This window comes from Panthera pardus, unplaced genomic scaffold (assembly GCF_024362965.1).
Source record: "Panthera pardus isolate Hobbes unplaced genomic scaffold, ASM2436296v1 HiC_scaffold_8, whole genome shotgun sequence".
NCBI classification, from domain to species: domain Eukaryota; kingdom Metazoa; phylum Chordata; class Mammalia; order Carnivora; family Felidae; genus Panthera; species Panthera pardus.
Genome location: NW_026527013.1, coordinates 27,694,192 through 27,712,601, shown reverse-complemented (window position 1 = coordinate 27,712,601; position 18,410 = coordinate 27,694,192). Strand labels below are relative to the sequence as shown.

The 18,410-nt window shown below is 39.8% G+C and overlaps 1 protein-coding gene across 8 annotated transcripts in view; it reads left to right on the top strand.

The window, feature by feature from the left end:
- Positions 1–18,410, top strand: part of FHIT (fragile histidine triad diadenosine triphosphatase) — a 1,407,040-nt gene that overhangs the window by 1,219,242 nt on the left and 169,388 nt on the right. For 7 of the 8 annotated variants that reach the window (XM_053896965.1, XM_019469878.2, XM_019469876.2 and 4 more), the window contains one exon: positions 7,988–8,056. The exons of the other annotated variant lie outside the window; for it this stretch is intronic. In XM_053896965.1, coding sequence (XP_053752940.1) covers positions 7,988–8,056 — 69 coding nt within the window. The remainder of the gene's footprint in view (positions 1–7,987; positions 8,057–18,410) is intronic. 8 annotated transcript variants of the gene reach the window in all.

Below are 18,410 nucleotides of genomic sequence, written 5' to 3'. Positions count from 1 at the left end.
CCCACAGGAAGAAAACTTGCCTTTTCTATCATTTGTCTTTGTAAATAAAAGCCTTGATTGCAAATGGAAGAAATATATAAGGTGACCGACATGCAGTGTTCACCCCAAGCAGGAAATGGGAGCTATTGCTTGGTTCTACCACCTTTCCTGTCTTCATGAGGTGTTTATAAAACAGTGATGTTGCACAGCAGAAAGTACCTACGTTGTTTAAAAGCCACTCGCTTTTGGGGGCAAGGAAATCACTATCAATTAAGAAAGCAGGTGCTGGAAGAACCTCTCCTCCTCTTTCTGTTTATAATCCTACTGCAATAAACAGAACAAAATGAGAAATCTTCCTACTGTTTGCATAATAGGCCCAAACAGGAACAGCAAGAGACAATTACATTTCAAGTGGCTTCTTCCATTTTCCTTTACTAAGAATGGCAGTAGAGTGACTGCCATGTGGAGAGAAACATCTGGGCATGAGGAGTTAACACAGTCCCCTCCCCATTATTTTGCCTCCAGTCTTTCATTGCTTTCGCTTCCTCCACAGATTCAAATTCTCAAATTACTATAGATTTTCGATGTCCACCTCCTACTCCTCCCAGACTTCCAAAAGGCAAAACATCCTGTTTTCACCAATTAGGAACTCCTCCCCCCCTTTTTTTTTTTGTTTCAAAAAGAAGTTCTGGGCTTCTCCACCCCCTCCTATTCAAGTAGCTTAACTATATAATCTGGGTCAAAATCAGGGTCACCCAATTTATCATAGTGGCAGAGCTGAAATTATAAGGCAGGTTGAGGGGATGTCATATCCATCTAGCTACTGCATTGTCCTTCCCAACTGAACGACTAGTATTTGGGTGAATGTATGTCTGGGTTTATTTGGAACAGCTCAGAGTTAGGCCTATTGTCCTAAACAGGCCAGTGCAGTGTGAATAGTGCCTTCTTTGACTCTTAAAAGCCCCACTTTAGACAGTAAATTATATGGCCCCCTAACTAGTAGCATGCTTCATGCTGGGGAATCTTACTTGTGCTGATTTGAAGTATTGTCATCTGCCTCTCCTGGGAAGACAGAGAAAGAGGCTGGCTCTCAGGAAAGTCCTTCTAACAGGGTGGCCTGCTGGCTCTGTTCAGGTGCTTGCTGCCATTTATGCATCTTCTTTGGAGAAATGTTCCTACTTTGCCTGTTTTTTAGTTATAATTTTGTCTTTCATTAAGTTTTCATAGTTCTTTATGTGTCCTGGATATAGTGCCCAATCAGATATATGATCTACAAAAATTTTCTCCCATTCTCTGAGTTGACTTTTCAGTTTCTTGATGGTATTCTTTGGAGCACATGGTTTTAAATTTTGATGATGGTCACCCTCTTCCACTTTTAAGGTGACCCTTGTGGTCACCCTGAGCCCAGGTGGAATATCCAAGATCACCCATACTTTTCCTATTTTAAGGGCAACTGGTTAGCAACCTTAATCTTTCTGTAGCCAATTTCACCTTTGCCATGTAACAACTTACGCAGGAGTTCAGGAATTAGGATGTGGACTTACTAGAAGGGTAAAAGTATCTCTGCCCATTACCTGCAGTGGTTTTTGTTATTCTTTAGAATCAGATTTGCATTCTAAGGTCACTCATTGATCTGAGGGAGGGGGTTCATGCGGGAGCAGCTGGTGGCGGCAGGACCCTAGTTATGGAGCAGGGTAGCTCTCTAGCCTTCACTGCCCTTTCCGCTTGCTTGTATCCCTTAAAACCAAACTGCACTATATTCTGACAAGGGCAAAAGACACCAGTATGATAACACCCACCATCCTCAGGTGAATATGAGGTAAAGTAGATGTGTTCAACAGGATGGAAGGAGAAGTGCCTTAGTGCAAAAGAAGTAGGACTTATAAAAATGTTGTCAGGGTATTAAAACTCAGATCCCACACTTGGAGAAAAAGCTAGAGATAACAGGGCTTTTAAAGCTAAAATGTGCTCACGTGTGTGAGCCAGGAAAGGGTGAATCTACTGCTTGGTACAAAATACTTAAATTTAATACATGAGTGGAAGAAAAGATTTGGCATTGAGCAACTTAGTTTATATTATATTGGGGATGGCTCCCAACTAGGAACGAGTAAGGTAAAAATGGAGCTCAGGAGATGACACTGTTTTAAGTGAATTAAAGTTTCTAGGGAAAGGCCACTTCTATTCTTTGATGCCCAAAGGACTTGCAGATGTGATCAAAGACATTACTGAGAAATCATGGAGCTTGAGAGCCATAGCAAAGAGTTGTCCTTATATCTGGTACGAATATTTGGGAGAAGCAGGGTGGTCTCCTAAGAGATGGTGTCATGGCAGTCTTGGATTCAGATTTCAGCTCTTGGTCACTCTCTGCAGGAGCTTGGGCAAGTTGCTTAACCTCTTGGGGTCTATTTTGTCAACTGGAAATGATAAATGTATTTATTAATTACCTCTTGGGGGTATTTTTTATGTTTATTTATTTTTGAGAGACAGAGAGAGAGAGAGAGAGAGAGAGAGAGAAAGCATGAGCAGGGGAGGGGCAGTGAGAGGGAGACACAGAATCTGAAGGAGACCACAGGCTCCAAGCTGTCAGCACAGAGCTCCTTGCAGGGCTCAATCCCACAAACTGTGAGGTCATGACCTGAGCTGAATTCAGACACTTAACCTAATGAGCCACCCAGGCGCCCCATCTCTTGGGAGTATTGTAAGACTTCCCTGAAAGTATATAAATCATCCCAGGGACTGGCATGTAGTGAGCTTTCAATAAATGCTAATGACAATTTCTACTACTAAAGATAATAACGATAATAATAATAATAATAATTGTAGAAATTAGTAGGCTTAGGAAACTTAAACCAGTATTTCCCAAAGAGTGATTTTCTTCCTCCTCTGCAGATACTGCTATTGATTTCTTTGCAAGACTCCTTTTCCTTGGAAAGTTTTCTGTTCTTATGTCTCTCCCTTTCTTTACCTTTCCCTCTCTCCTAAATCCACTTCAGTTTTGTTTTGTTTTTTTAAATAACAGCTTTGGGGCTCCTGAGTGGCTCGGTAGGTTGAATGTCCACCTCTTGATTTTGGCTCAGGTCATGATCTTGCATTTCATGGGTTCAGGCTCCACATCAGGCTCTGTGCTGACAGTGCAGACCCTGCTTGGGATTCTCTCTCTCCCTCTCTCTCTCCCCCTCTCCTGCTCATGTTCTCAAGAGAAAGAAAGAAAGAAAGAAAGAAAGAAAGAAAGAAAGAAAGAAAGAAAGAAAGAAAGAAAGAAAGAAAGAATTAAGTAAGTAAATAAACTTAAAAAAATAAATAACAGCTTTATTCATTGAGGTATAATCCACATACCATAAAATGTACTCTTTTAAAGTGTACAGTTCCATGTTTTTTCTAGAATATTCACAAAGTTGTGCAATCATCATGACTATCTAATTCCAAAATATATTCATCTTCCCCAAAATACACCTCATGCCCATTAGCACTTACTCCTTGTTTTTCTTCCTGGAAATTGCTAATTTACTTTCTGTCCCAATAGATTTGCCTAGTCTGGACATTTCATACATGGAATCAGACAATATCTGGCCTTTTATATATGACTTCTCTCATGGACTGTAATTCATTTAGCATAATTATTTGACTTAGCAGTTCTTCATTCCTTTTTATGGCTGAATCATGTTCTATTACCTGGCTATACCACATTTGTTCATGCATTCACTACTTGATGGGCATTTGGGTTGTTTCCCCTATTTGACTATTATGGTTAATACTTCTATAAATATTCATGTGCAAGTTTTTGTGTGTCCATATGTTTTCATATCTCTTGGGTATATACGTAGGAATGGAATTTTGGGTTCTATGAAAACCCTGTTTAACTTTTTGAGGAAGTGTGGAACTCTTTTTCCAAAGCAGTGATGCCATTTTATGTTCCCGCCAAAAGTGTATGAAGGTTTTAATTCTCTATATTCTTGCCAACAGTTGTTATTGTCTTGCTTTTTATTTTATTTTTTTAATTGCCATTCTGTTGAGTGTGAAGCAATATCTCAGTGTGGCTTTGCTTTCACTAATGACTAATGATGTTGAATATGTTTTCAGCTAAGTGTTTATTTCCTCACTTTGCAGCACTGACACTGATGATTATACCCTCCTTCTTAAAATCCCTTCCTCACTCAGTTCTAACATTTACCCTCTCCTGATTTGTCTCTTTCCTCAGTGTATCCTTAACTTTAGTCCTTTTTCTTTTTTTCCCAAACTTCAAATTTTTAAGTGTCCCAATTCTGAATTTTAAGCTCTGCCCACTATATGTTTTCCATAACACTTATCTTCACCTGAAATTAAATTGTATATTTATTTACTTGTTTATTGTCTGCATCACCCATTGGAATGTAGCTTCATGGGGGTGGGGACTTGTTAATTACTATATTCCTGGTTCCTAGAATGGCACCTGGTTATAAATATTTTTGCATGAATATCTATTAGAAAATGTAAATAGATATTCTATAAATAAGGACCTGAGATCTCCATTATTAAATAAGTTTCTTGGCTGCAATTGAATATATTTAATAAAGTGTATATACTGTGGTTCTTCTCAGATACCTTAATATGCTAATAAACATTGTGAAATTTTACTTGACCATGGTAACTCTTCTGGTGTAGACCAGGTTATGGATTTTCTGAAGTATTCTTCTAACTCAAGTAGCTAAACTGCTTGAAACTCTAGCAAAATTTAAACTCTAGTGAAAAATAAATCCTGGCACAACTTTGGAGTGCTTTATCAATTAGAAGTTTTTCTGGCACTTCAAGAAGTAAGTTGTGATCACCAAGGCTCAATATGAACTCACCAAGGACAGGTTATGTCAAAATATCCCGATGTGTCTGTGTTGTCCACAGGGTTTTGTTTGTTTTTTATCAGAGTGCCTTCTACCAGAAGGCCATGGCAATGGCATTTCTTCACAACAGTGAGGTTTTGAGCTGGCTTTATCATGATTTCCCTCTTCTGAGGAGTTGAGTGGGTTGTCAGGATCTTGAGATCAGTCTGTCACTTAAGAATTTATGTCAAGATATCAGGCTGGGTAGAGTGAGGTCTGTGCCCCTGGGAAGAATCACCTACATAGTGAGCTGTTTGTTGTCATCAGTGTCACAGTACATTCCAAGTGGTTACTGATGATCAAGCATGGCATTTCCAGGACTGGGTGATAACAGAACTTATGGAGTAGCCCTGAACACTAAATCTAGGCAAGGAAGGTAAAGAAAAGCAGGTATGGATGGACCTGGACCCAGGAGGCTCCCCTAAAAGAATAAGTTCATAGCCAGTCGTATTTCATTAGTGCGTAACAACAGACATATCCCTAAGGATAAGGGATGACCAGAGTGCAGGAAGCCAGGGGAACATTTACTTATTGGTGTTCCATAATGCAATAGGGCAGACAAAGCAGTGAGTGACTGTGGTGCCTCTGGTCGCATTTGGCAGGAAAGAGGTCAAGAAACGGATGGACAGTCTAATCAAGTGCTTCTCAGACAGTGGCCCTGAACCAGCAACACCGGTATCACCTGTGAGTTTGTTAGAAATGCACATTTGGGGCCCTGGTGTCTCACCAGGCCCAGGTGCATGCTCAGATTTGAGCACCTGCAGTCAAAGCAAGAGAGACAAGCTCTAGCAGCAGACAAATTAGAACGATGCCCCATTCAAGGAGCTTCTTTTAATTTTTTTTTTTTTTCAACGTTTTTATTTATTTTTGGGACAGAGAGAGACAGAGCATGAACGGGGGAGGGGCAGAGAGAGAGGGAGACACAGAATCGGAAACAGGCTCCAGGCTCCGAGCCATCAGCCCAGAGCCTGACGCGGGGCTCGAACTCACGGACCGCGAGATCGTGACCTGGCTGAAGTCGGACGCTTAACCGACTGCGCCACCCAGGTGCCCCTCAAGGAGCTTCTTAAATATCTTCCTTGCTAGCATGGGATCTGGTCCCTGAATGTGATCTCTACTTGGTCTGAAGGTTAAAAACAATGATCTCTACTTGGTCTGAAGGTTAAAAACAATGATAATGAAAATACATAAAAAAATAAATAAAAGTAATACTGCTGTAGCAACATGTGTTGAGTACTAATTATGTCCTAAACAGCATGCTGAGCACAGGCTTAGCTTTGATCCCTCTTAATAACTAAGTGAGGTAGAGACTGTTGCACTCTCTGCTGCAGCTGAGGACACGGAAATATAGGCCTTTTTGAGGCAGGGGCTGCAGCTAGTAAGTGGTAGGTCCAGGGTTTGCATTGGGTAGTTTGCACAACACTGGTCTGGAATACCTGGTTATTACACATACAAGGGAGATGTTGCGTGGGTGGTTGGATGGAGTGATGGATAGAAGAAATGAAGATAAGAAGGGAGCAGGGAAGAAAGGAAGGAAGGAGAACAGGAAGAAAGAAAGGAAAGGGGAAAGAAAGAAAGGTGGAAAGGAGAGCTGCAGGTATGGGAAGCAAGGTTTGAGTGAAGCCTCCTTCTAAGATGGGCTATTCCCTTACATTGTGGCACTTTTCTGGTCTCACTTTGAAGTCAGCCAGCCTGTGTCCTTCAGCACATTTCAGCCTGGGCACATCCTCCTTTGTTTTCTCCTAACACTGTTTGATGGGTAGTCTGCAATTTTTTTTTTCTTTATTTGTTGATTCTCCTTGTCTCCCTATGCTCACACAGTCTTTGTAACTTAAGTATACACTCGCCCCAGTTGCTGAGCAATCTGTGACTGCCTTCATTGTTGACTGGAGAATATTCTGGCAATAACATGTCCTTCTTTGGGGACAGTGTGCTCTGGGGCTGACATGAAGCTTCTCTGTGTTCATTCACCTTGGACCACCTTTTTCCCTGCCTCTGCCTTAATAGCATATCATTTTCCCCCTCCTTTTGCAGCAAAGCCACAGAGACACTTAATCTCCCATTCTCCAGAGGCCCTTTGGAAGCTCAGAGCCTGAACTCCATAATCAAGAAGGGGTGGGCGTGATCAGGGACAAAGTTTGATTCTTTGTCAGCTTCTCTGCATTTAGGCTTTTCATTTTCACGTTCCTCCACACGGTTTGTAATAAACACAAGAACATAGCTCAAGGGCAGAAATGAGGTTTAACTTGAGCAGAGGTACAATAGAGGCTATTTGGAAAGTAAAACTTTCAAATGGCAGTTTAGCCTTGAAGAATATATTGAATTAGATATGCGGTGTGCCTTGATTCATGATCTCTGCATAATAGCATTGCTATGTATATTACCAGGGTGCTTTCATAGACTGGAGACACAGGCTGTTTAATAGATCAGCCTCACAGAATGAGCCAAAACGCTCATGAAGAGCATGGGAGCAAGAGTCACAAGACCTAGATTCCTGCACTGACTCTGCCGCCTCCCATGGGGCCTTGACTTTCCTGGCAATAGCTTTCCTCATCTGCAAAGTGGGTGTCAGAGTAGAAGTTGCCTCATGGGATTATTCAGAGCAGTAAAAGAGATAAACGCTAAGCATAGAGTGTTCTTACCATAGTAAGTAAAACTTTAATAAGTAAGGACTATTTATATTACTTTCATATGATTTTTATTTAGAAACCTTGATTCTAAAACATGGTGCACACTCTTTAATACCTTCATTTATTTGCTTTTTACTTAACGCAATTCTCTCTTAGCCAATTCTTATTTCTTGTCACTTTCAGAGTAACTGTGGTCACCTTTTAAACCATGCGGTCACTTGAAATCGCTGGCTAAATACAACCAAGACTGACAACTATGAATAATTCCACATACCCCCTAAAACACTCTGGCATTTCACTCAAATTCTCATATTTGCCACCAAGTTGTTCTCTCTTGTTTTGTGCCTCTCTGTTCTCCACAGATTTCAGATACAGTTACTGAAGGTGAACATCATCTCCCTCTGAAAAATAATCCAGCAGGAACTAATGTTGAGTAATTGGGCTTCATAGGAGCATCACTGTCAAGTCTAGAAATATACGAGGAGATAATCACATTTCATTTTTTTTTCTCTTGAACGTTTTTAGCATGTTCACGTCCACGTTCTTCCAAGGAAGGCTGGAGACTTTCACAGGAATGACAGCGTCTATGATGAGGTGGGTCTGTTTTCTCTGATCTTACTATTTGATCACAGAGGCTGTCAGTATGATGAAATCAAGCTGATGAACCAGGTGTCACCCTGGATATATGGTCTTAAGTGGGATTCCACCCCATATGACTCGGGAAGTGGCAGTAGAAGCCAAGGAACCAGGAATGACCATTATGGGAATCAAAGACAAATGAATCATAGTGATTTTCCTTTTCAAAGTAAATGTGGCAGAAACCAAGTGTCTTTGTGATTTCTGCCCTATCATTTACGAGGACACTAAATATTGTCTGGAAATATGGCCCAGAGTCTCCATAGGAGAAAATCGGTAGTGCCGCCAACCAATGGAAATCAAGCTGATTCACATATTATTTTTTTTAGTCAAATACTATTTAATTTAGAGATGCTTTGGAACTCAGCTTGTCTCTCCTAACATTTATTCAAAGCAAAACTTTGAATTATTGTTACCCGAAACCAGCTGGTTTGAATGAGTGCTGCCCATGTATCATAAACACTTTAGCAGTTAATTGACTTCTGGAAATTTCCGTTCAGACACAGAAATGTGAAACCTCTACAAAGATGAAGTAACAAGGTGATCTGGTCCTAGGGCCTCATGTACCTGAGAAATTTCAGGGGTCTGTCTCACTCTGTGGGGTATGTCGCCTATAAGGGTTATTCTGGTATAAAATATTGGAAGATAATTTCAGTTTAACTACCTGTTGTAGCCAGTGATGGGCAAGTATTTTCCCCAAATGATCACGTGACAGTGGTGCCCTAAGATGCTTGGTTGGAAAGGGTTTTGAGGCTTTTCTGGATGAAACAAAGACAAATGTTGTGATTGGTTAACAATGTCGAACACAGATGTCAAAGAAGAAAGAGGTGCCATTTTTGTCACCTATTTGACGCTCCTGTTCTAAACCCTGGAGAGCAATGTTTAAAATACATTTTTAAAAATTTGGTTGTTCATCATGTGGCTCTATCCCTATGTTTATCCCCACCTGGTTTTATATTTTTAGGGTTTTATTTTTTGTATTTATGTGTCATTTAAAAAAATTATAGTATTTCTTGGCAATAACTGGTATTAAAGTGGCTACCCAGACCCTGACAATAAAGACTGAGGGGTCATCAGTTAATGAGACTTACAATTAATTTTTCTGGGATCTATTAGATTCTTTGTGGTGACTGATGATCATGCTTTTGGGATGTCCCTCACTATACTGTGCTTCCTGTTTTTTCCAAGAGCTGCAGGAGGAATGTGCAGGGTGGAAATGCTCTAGTGACTCGTCCCTAAGTACTGGTTTTTGGACCAGTTGCTGCAAATCTCATTTCTCCAGAGATACCATCCCTAGAGAGTCTGACCCAGTAGATTGCAGAGGCATACCGAAATCAGAAGTTATGAGAGCATAAGCAAGTGCCCAGGAGATTCTGATGCATGGCTAGGTTTGGGAATAGTCTCTCTCCCAAATTTGTGCTTTCTCAAAGTTATATCCTATAATATTGTAATTTGAACTCATTTTCGTTAGATGTGGAATGTGACTTGGAGTTAGTAAGGGCTTAGTTTGCGTTGGAAGAAAATCAGAATTATGGAGTAATTATAAAGAGATGCCTTTTAAAAAAATATGAGTACTGATCATATTAGCATAAACTAAGGTTAATAAAATGTTGCCAAGTACAGGCTATTTTAATGAATAAATTAGCACATGATTTATATACAAGTGAATACTGCTAAAGTGTTATTAAAAGTGCTTGAAAACACTGTTTTCTTGGGCTGAACTGTCACCTTGAAATCTTATTTATATTCTGAATGCATTCATGACAGGAGCTATGGGGCTACATTTCAGCCCAGTTCGAGACACGATGTCCAACACTGAGGTTGGTGCATGGCCTTTCTCTCCTTCCTTACTCTTTTGCCCTTGTGTGCCTGCTTTCACAGCATCTCTAGCCCTAGAGATGAGGCAGCACATATTCCTGCCTCCTACCTATTTGGAGAAGCATCCCAAGAGAAGGAATTACTGTAAGAGTTCTCTTCTTTTCTTTTTTTCAATTAACCAGTAAGTCGCATGCAGTATAGACAATACCCACTAAGGGAGATGGTGGTATGAAATTATGAAGAGATTGAACTTCGGGCACCAGAAGAGTGAGGTTTAAACCCAAGTGCCACCTGCTAGTTTTGTGGCCTGGGACAAGTCACTCAAGCTCTGTTTTTAATTCTCTTATCTTTAAAATGGAGCTAATACCCTTCAAAAGACTATTATATGAAATATATGACACACTGTACTTGAAAAGCTTATTGCAGGAATTGGTACATACTAGGCATCTATTAATAGGTGTTTCTCTTCTTATGATCATTACTTTTGTTTTTAAAAACTTAGCATTTGGTGGGTAAATGGAGAGCTTGGATTTGAAGTCAGGTCATTGGATGTTTCCATTCAACACTCTTTTCAAGGGTCAGATTTCCAATTTTCTCTCTACTTTTAACTGCTTTTTCTCAGATTCATCTTCCTTTTTATACAAAAATATAGTTTGAGTACATAATAAGATAATGTCTTGAAAGTGGCACAGGCAGCATGAAGCATTGCACAAGCATTATTGGTACAAGAGATAATGTACATTAGACTGAATGATCTTAATCAGGAATGATAGAGTGATGAGGTACAGCATTCTTTATGCTGATGGGGGCACTCACTCTAGATTATGCATTTGTCGTGGAACTACAACAAACAAACTGCCATGAAGGGTAGGGAGTAGGGAACAGGGACAGCAGAAGACTGAGCTTGATAAAATGTAATTGTGTTCCTACTGCTGTGGAAATAGAAAATGATACCTAAAGAAGCCTTAGGTTGTAAATTGGCTAAGAATATGGTGTTCTCCCTGGGCGCTGTTTTAGGAGAGATGGTGACAAACTGGAGAGGGTTCACAGCAAGGTGATTGGGATAGCAGAGTCTGGACACAGTGATCTGGGGAGTAGTTGAAGGTGGGGATATTTTGTTTAGAGAAAGGAAAACTTGCAGAGGGAAGACAGTGACAGAGTCCCTGTTTGTAAATATATGAAGGGCTGGTACGTGGGAAAAGTATTAAATGCTCTGTGTGACTCTGGGAGTTGGGGGAGGGGAGATTTGGGACTTCTAGGCTAAAAGGAGCCAGATACCAGCGCCACATAACAACAGATCAAATTGATAGAAAGCAATAAACATTTTTAGTACCGTGTGTGTGTGTGTGTGTGTGTGTGTGTGTGTGTGTGAAGGGGGGGGGGTGGAGCTTCCCTTTCCGGGATCTATGCAAGCACAGATGGCCATGATTCTTCAGGTGGACCTCTACATCCAGTCCTTGGAGGGACCACTTAGTTCTATGATTCCTATCTTTACAAATCTGACCCATTGGATGATTACCTTTATTTTTAGGTTAGGCAAGTTCTGTAACAAATAGTGTGAGGTATTCTTGTTGTTGTTAGTATTACAGCATTTGGGTCACTGACTAATAAAACAAACTTTTTGTGTTGTTCATAGAAATACATGTATAGCTCACCTCTGACTTGTGTGAGACCATACTCTATTGATTTTTCTCTTTCTCAGCCTGCTTCCTACTTTTTCCTCCAGTTCATTGTTGCATATTGATGGTCCATGGGCTCTGCTCACCTCCTCATATGTATTTTATTTTGCATGCCAAGTATTTCTTAATGAGTCTGAATGCTTTTAGGTATGTCACGCATTCTTCAGGTCCCTACATTCCCCACAAATCCCTGTCTCTTACCAAGACTTGCTTCACATGTTTATGATACGTGTCTGGCCACTGAAGGCATTGGATTTTGAGATATGCCCATTTCTTGGCCTACTCCTCTTTTTTCTACCACTCAAGTGTTACTATTCTACAGGATCATCTGTCTAGTCCACTATGCACGTCACTTCTCTACAACCTCTGTTTTACCTCCTTGGTTACTCATATAGTGCTATGGCCCTGGGAGTTTGTCATCTTCAGTGCATCCTGAAGTCTCATTCTCTCTACCCGCTTGCTTTTGTCAAACAGATTATTCTTGTTCCTACCTCAGGGCCTTGGCACATGTTGTTTTCTTTGCCTCTCGCCTCAAGTGACTTCATGTCTTCATCCAAATCTCAGTTCAAATGTCATCTCTTTGAAGAGTTCTTTTCATCGATCACCCCAACCCATCTAAGATAGATAATCTCTTATCCTCTCTGCAGAAATTCTATTGTTATGTTTATTTTCTTCTTAATAGTTACCACATTTGAAATAATTTATTAGTTTAGTATTCAGTGCCTGTGTTCCCAGCTGCACTGTAAAGACTTGGGAACAGGGACCTAATCTGGCATAGAGGAGGTCTTCAAGAAATATTTGTTCAATGAATGAGTATATGAGGGAATGAGGTGTTGAACTAGAAGAATTTGACATTCCCTACTAGTCCTAAGGTAATTTAAAAGGAGAGCACATCTTGATTTTCAGGGGATCAACTTATTAACTCATAGCTACATTGGGTAAGATTCCGACATGGTGATGTCAGCCATTTGAGGTTAATCTAGTGGAAGACTTATGGAACAGGCTCTATTGGTCAGAAATCAATGTGCACACAGCTTCATCTTGTTGCATATCAGAAAGATGGTGAGTAATTATAAACCTCGTCTGATTGCTAAGCAAGTCTGGTGGATCAAAACAAGTCATGTGTCAAAATTAACTTGTCTCACCCAAAAACCCAGACTTGTGTATCTGTAACAAATACAGATGTAAGATTTGCCAAAAGCAGGCTTGAGAGTTCTCTTGCTTTCATTTTGACCTCGATTATCATCTCTTGAGATTATCATTATCTGTTCTTCCTCCAGCTTTCTGTCCTGGATTTGTCTTTGTGCATTTTGTTCACTGATGTATCTTCCCGGTTTCAGAGAATGAGTCTCCTTCCACTCCCTCAAAACTGAGTTCATATTCCACCCATTCCAAGACAAAATTTTTATTATAAAGCCCTTTCTGTGTTGTTTTCCATGCAGATCTTATTTGTCCGTTGCTCCCAAACCCTTTCTATATCTATGTTCTTGAAATTTCCATGAATTATGTGAGGCCTTCTCTGAACTCAGTGGGCCCTCCATTATCTTGACAAGTTGATGAAGATTATGATAATGACATAAATGGGTCCTTGGTTAAAAGAGAACATACAGCTAATGTGGGGGAGGGAAATGTCCATTGCCTAATGCCATGGTACATCATCTCATTAACTCTGTAAGGCTTACCCTAGCTGCGTCCCAAATAAGCAACTCTCATAACTGTATTAGACAATTCATCAAATGTTTATGGGTGACATTGAATGGTTGTGATTGTGCACTGTATATAAAACCCATTACTGATGAAGGAAGTGACTATTATTAAAGCAAATGGGAATAGCAATCAGCAATTGGACAATTCAACCATGAATTTCATAGACAGAGCAACTGTGGGTTCAAGCATGCCATAGGAAACAATTGCTTGGCTTAACACAATGCATGAACAAAATCAATTTGCTAAAATGCAGGTCATTTGGCCCTGAGGGCTGGAGAAAACTATTATATTGCTGATAATATTTATTGTTGAACTTGGATCTCTTTCACACACCATTTGACAATGGGCTCAAAGTCCATGGGTCCCCAGTTGACTCCAAAAAGGAAGGAGTGTTTCAATGAGACAGTTAATTAGCTTTTTTTCCTCTGGGTTCAATGATGTCTTCATACTGAGGAATGCATTTTTGACTTGGTTACCTCTTGCAAAGAATAAAACAAGAACTCCATGGGTTCTTCTAAATTCATGAAAACCTAAAACAATCTTAAATGCTTAATTGAAGCATAGTTAACATATAGTATATTAGTTTCAGGTATATGACAGAGTGATTTGAGAATTATATACATTATGAAAGGCTCACCATAAGAAATGTGATTATCATCTGTCACCATAGAAAGGTATTATAATATGAGAACGTCTAGCTCAAAGAATCTTTATGTGATATAACCAACAAATAAATATATAATTTAATTATCTTTGACATCAAATTCTCCCTGGTTGGATCTCCAAATTCTCTTTGGCTACCTATTTTATTGATAACAAAATTTAGTAGACATCTGGTTTACCCTTTCCTGTGTCAGATTATTACTCATTTAAATCTTCCTGTCCCTTGGAAGAGAGGAATGTCAGATTAGGAGAGAAGTATTCATCTGGTTTCAAATTATTTCTTCCCATTTTTCCTAGTAGAGATAATAATTTGGGGAGTATACAATTCAGATTAATTACCACATATGAAATGTTGAGAAGAATGCAGGATTATAATGGTGGTGATGGTGGGGTGGGGGCCTCCAGAGAGAATCACAAAGTCATTGGATACAAGACTGTGCTGACAGCTCAGAGCCTGGAGCCTGCTTCGGATTCTGTGTCTCCATCTCTCTCTCTGCCCCTCCCCTAGTTGTGCGCTCTCTCTCTCTCTCTCTCTCTCTCTCTCTCTCTCTCTCTCTCTCTCTCAAAAATAAACATTAATTTTTTTTTTTTTTTAAAAGAGAGGACAGGTATCTACAGGATGTACCTCAAGGCAAAGGATGCCACCTCTATGGTTTTTCCTGGTGTCGGCTTTGAGGACTGCCACCCTGTGTCAGTTTTCTCAGCATTACTCTCCTCTCCATTTAAATATGTTCAATTGCATATTCATGAGAAATAAGCAGCAAAAAGGTAACCACATGCCATTCTATCCATCATATCAAAGTAAGACCACTCCATGTTTTCTCAATAAGGCTTTGTTGTGCAGGGTCTGTTCTGCCTTCCACAGTGAATATTCTCTCCAAACATATATAGCCTAGCAGAAATCTGTAAAATCATGCAGCAGGCAAGTGCCTGCTCTATGAAGCCCTTCTCGCTGAGATACCTCCGTCACACTTGTGCTTTCAGTCACTCAATGCTGCAGTCAGACCTCCACTAGCATCAGTAATTGAAGATTGGATCATTTATATAATTTTTATTTTTTATTTTTTTTACAAAATTAAGGTTTATTTATTTTCAGAGACAGAGAGAGACAGAGCGTGGGGAGAGAAGGGGCAGAGAGAGAGGGGGACACAGAATCTGAAGCATGCTCCAAGCTCTGAACTGTCAACATAGAGCCTGAGGCGGGGCTCGAGCTCACAGACTGAGATCATGACCTGAGCCAAAGTTGGACTCTTAACCGAATGAGACACCCAGGTGCCCCAATTTTTTAATTTTTAAATTAGGTTTATATTCAAGGCTCTTGACTTAACTATAAACAGTCACTTACTAAGAGTGTCCAAAAAATTTTAGTAAACTTGGAGACTAGGTCCACTAAAGAAAACTATCTCACATGAGAAATTTTTCCAAATCTATTTTATTTGAGAGTTGAAAGTATAGGGGAAAAGGATAGGAAAAGTTATTGGAGGAATAAATTATGTACAGAAATGGACAAGTATAGCAAGAGGAAAAGAGATATGAATTGGGCATTGGCACTTTTGTACCAGTAAAAATTATAATGGCCTCAAAGAAAAAAAGTCCCCAAACATTTCACTTGATGTCTCTTTTGTTATTGTTATTTTTTAACATTTATTTTTGAGAGAGAGTAAGTGGAGGAGGAGCAGAGAGAGAGGAACAGAGGATCCACTATAGGCTCTGTGCTGACAACAGCAAGCCTGATGTGGGGGCTCACACTTACAAACTGCTCACGAACTGCAGGATCATGATCTGAGCCAAAGTCGAATGCTCAACCATTTGAGTTGTGCAGGTGCCCCTGACTTGATCTCGCTGTTAAAGATGAAAAGCAGGGGCGCCTGGGTGGCTCAGTTGGTTGAGCGGCCGACTTCGGCTCAGGTCACAATTTCACGGTCCGTGAGTTCGAGCCCCGCGTGGGGCTCTGGCTGATGGCTCAGAGCCTGGAGCCTGCTTCTGATTCTGTGTCTCCCTCTCTCTCTGACCCTCCCCCGTTCATGCTCTGTCTCTCTCTGTCTCAAAAATAAATAAATGTTTAAAAAAAAAAAGATGAAAAGCAAAATAAGCAAGAATTAAGGATGAAAGAAAGGTAAAAACTAATATAATTTTAAAGCCCCAAAGCATTGGATTTTTTTTTGCTTTTCAGTTATCAACTGTCATTTTTTAGACAAAAGAATGATATACTTAATTATAATAATCTTTATGAATAAGTCTTATTACCCCTTAGCTTGCAGCAGGACCTGTTCTTTGAATCTATCATGTGTCACATTCCAGCAGAGAAGAATACGAGGCCTCCAAGTTACCTGCTTCAGAAAAGGCACACGGGGCCCTGGAAACATAGCCTGACTTTTGGAATCCCAGCCTGTGGGCCCAAAATGTAGCCTTACTTGTGTCATCATCAGATCGTATCAATTACAATGTTCCCAGTCTGTACTTTGCACATTGTGTATTAGAGAAGCACCACCCAACAGAAATATAATATGAGTTAATATGTAGTTACAAATGTTTCAGTAGCCACATTAAAACTAGTGAAATGAAATTGGTGAAATTAATTTAATGATATGATTTTTAACCCACTGTAACCAAAGGTTATCATTTCATCATGTAACTAATGCAAAACCTTATTAATGAGATATTTACATCCTCTTTTTGTATGAGTCCTTGAAATCCAATATGTGTTTTATATTTCCAGCACATCTCATTGAGACTAGTTCCACATGGCTACTCTAGTGGCTGCCAAATTGGACAGTGCAATTTAAGAGCTTTTTAAATCTTAACAACTTCATTTGTTTTCATAAAGTGCAACTTAATGCAAAACCTCTTAATTTTTTCACCCTGGCCCTCCATATCCAGAGGATAATAATTTATTTTTCCTGCTCCTTAAAATCAGAAGGTAACACAAGAAATATGTCATCGAACAGTTGACTTAGGTCCTGTCATCCCTAATCAAATGTTTTGTGGAAGTTTTAACAGTGAAATGATCTGAAAGATGACCAGGTGGTTTCTTCTATACAGATTCTACATTCTTTTATTTTTTTTAATGTTTATTTATTTTTGGCAGAGAGAGGGAGAGATAGAGAGACAGAGCATGAGTGGGGGATGGGCAGAGAGAGAGAGAGAAAGAGAATCTGAAGCAGGCTCCAGGCTCTGAGCTGTTAGCACAGAGCCTGACACAAGGCTCCAGCTCACGGACCGCAAGATCATGGCCTGAGCCGAAATCAGATGTTCAACCGACTGAGCCACCCAGGAGCCCCAACATTCTTTTTAAAAATTTTTTAATTATCTTTTTGCTAATTTCACCAGGGATGTTCACAAAATAACCCATGAATTTTGGAGGACAGGGGAACCACTGTTTTGATTATTGTTTCTTTGGGCCATTAATCCTTTATGGGTGGTCCAAACACCAATTATTCATGTGGTCATACTTTTTTCCAATTTTGAAAACAAACCCATTAACTGTATTTTTGAGGCACTGTCAGGCTTAAAGCTGGGGACTCCAGATCCAGATTGGTTGTTTCTCACCTCAATTTTCTCATCTGTAAAATGGGGATTGTGATGGGACTGCTGGAAGAATAAAATAATTTACTACATATAAAGCCCTAGAATAATGCCTGATGCAGTGTTAATGCTTAATACATGTTGGCTATTATTTATGTAATTATTAGCAGTATTATTACTGTTCTGTTATTATCAGAGAAACTTCTAAAGAGCTGATAGGAATGAGTGAGTGAGAAGTTGGAAGCTGAAGTAGGTGACTGTCCAGAAGCTACATTCTCTGGAGACCCAGGAGGTTTTCCAAATGCAAGGGACCCATCAAGGGGAGGTCATGCAGGTTTAGTGTCATTACCTGTGACTGTCATTATGCCTGCCTGTGGGCCAACAGCCTTCAGAGACATAGCAGTTCAATAATTTGTGACCACATTAAACTTTTAAGCTGCCACAAGTATGCAGCCCACACTGTCCAGACCTGCAAACATTTCCAATGACAGAATCCCTTCTGGAAAAAAAGAAATTCTGGTTTATAATTTTATTCCAAGACTTTCAGATTGCTTTACCTTACTGTTTTGAGATTGTTGTGGTCCCCTAGATTTAGAGGAGTAAGTTGAGAGATGCCAGATTTTCTTTCTAATCCAGAAAATCTAGAAAAGGCTCCTATACCTGCAGAGCTAGCTCTAAAATCTACATGATGGGTCAGTAGAGTGGTTTGTTACAAGTTCTTTAATGCTGAACTTGTTATTTAAATCTCAATATCTTTTATGTTTCCCATCTTTGAAATGGGAGAAGGGAATTTGCTTCCAGGAGTAAATAATAGGTGAATAGTGATAAACAATTCTAATTCTTAATCCTGTTTCCTAGGGAGAGGACTAATGAAAAATACTAATAGAATAAAAATGTCATCATTACTTAATGAGAGTCTA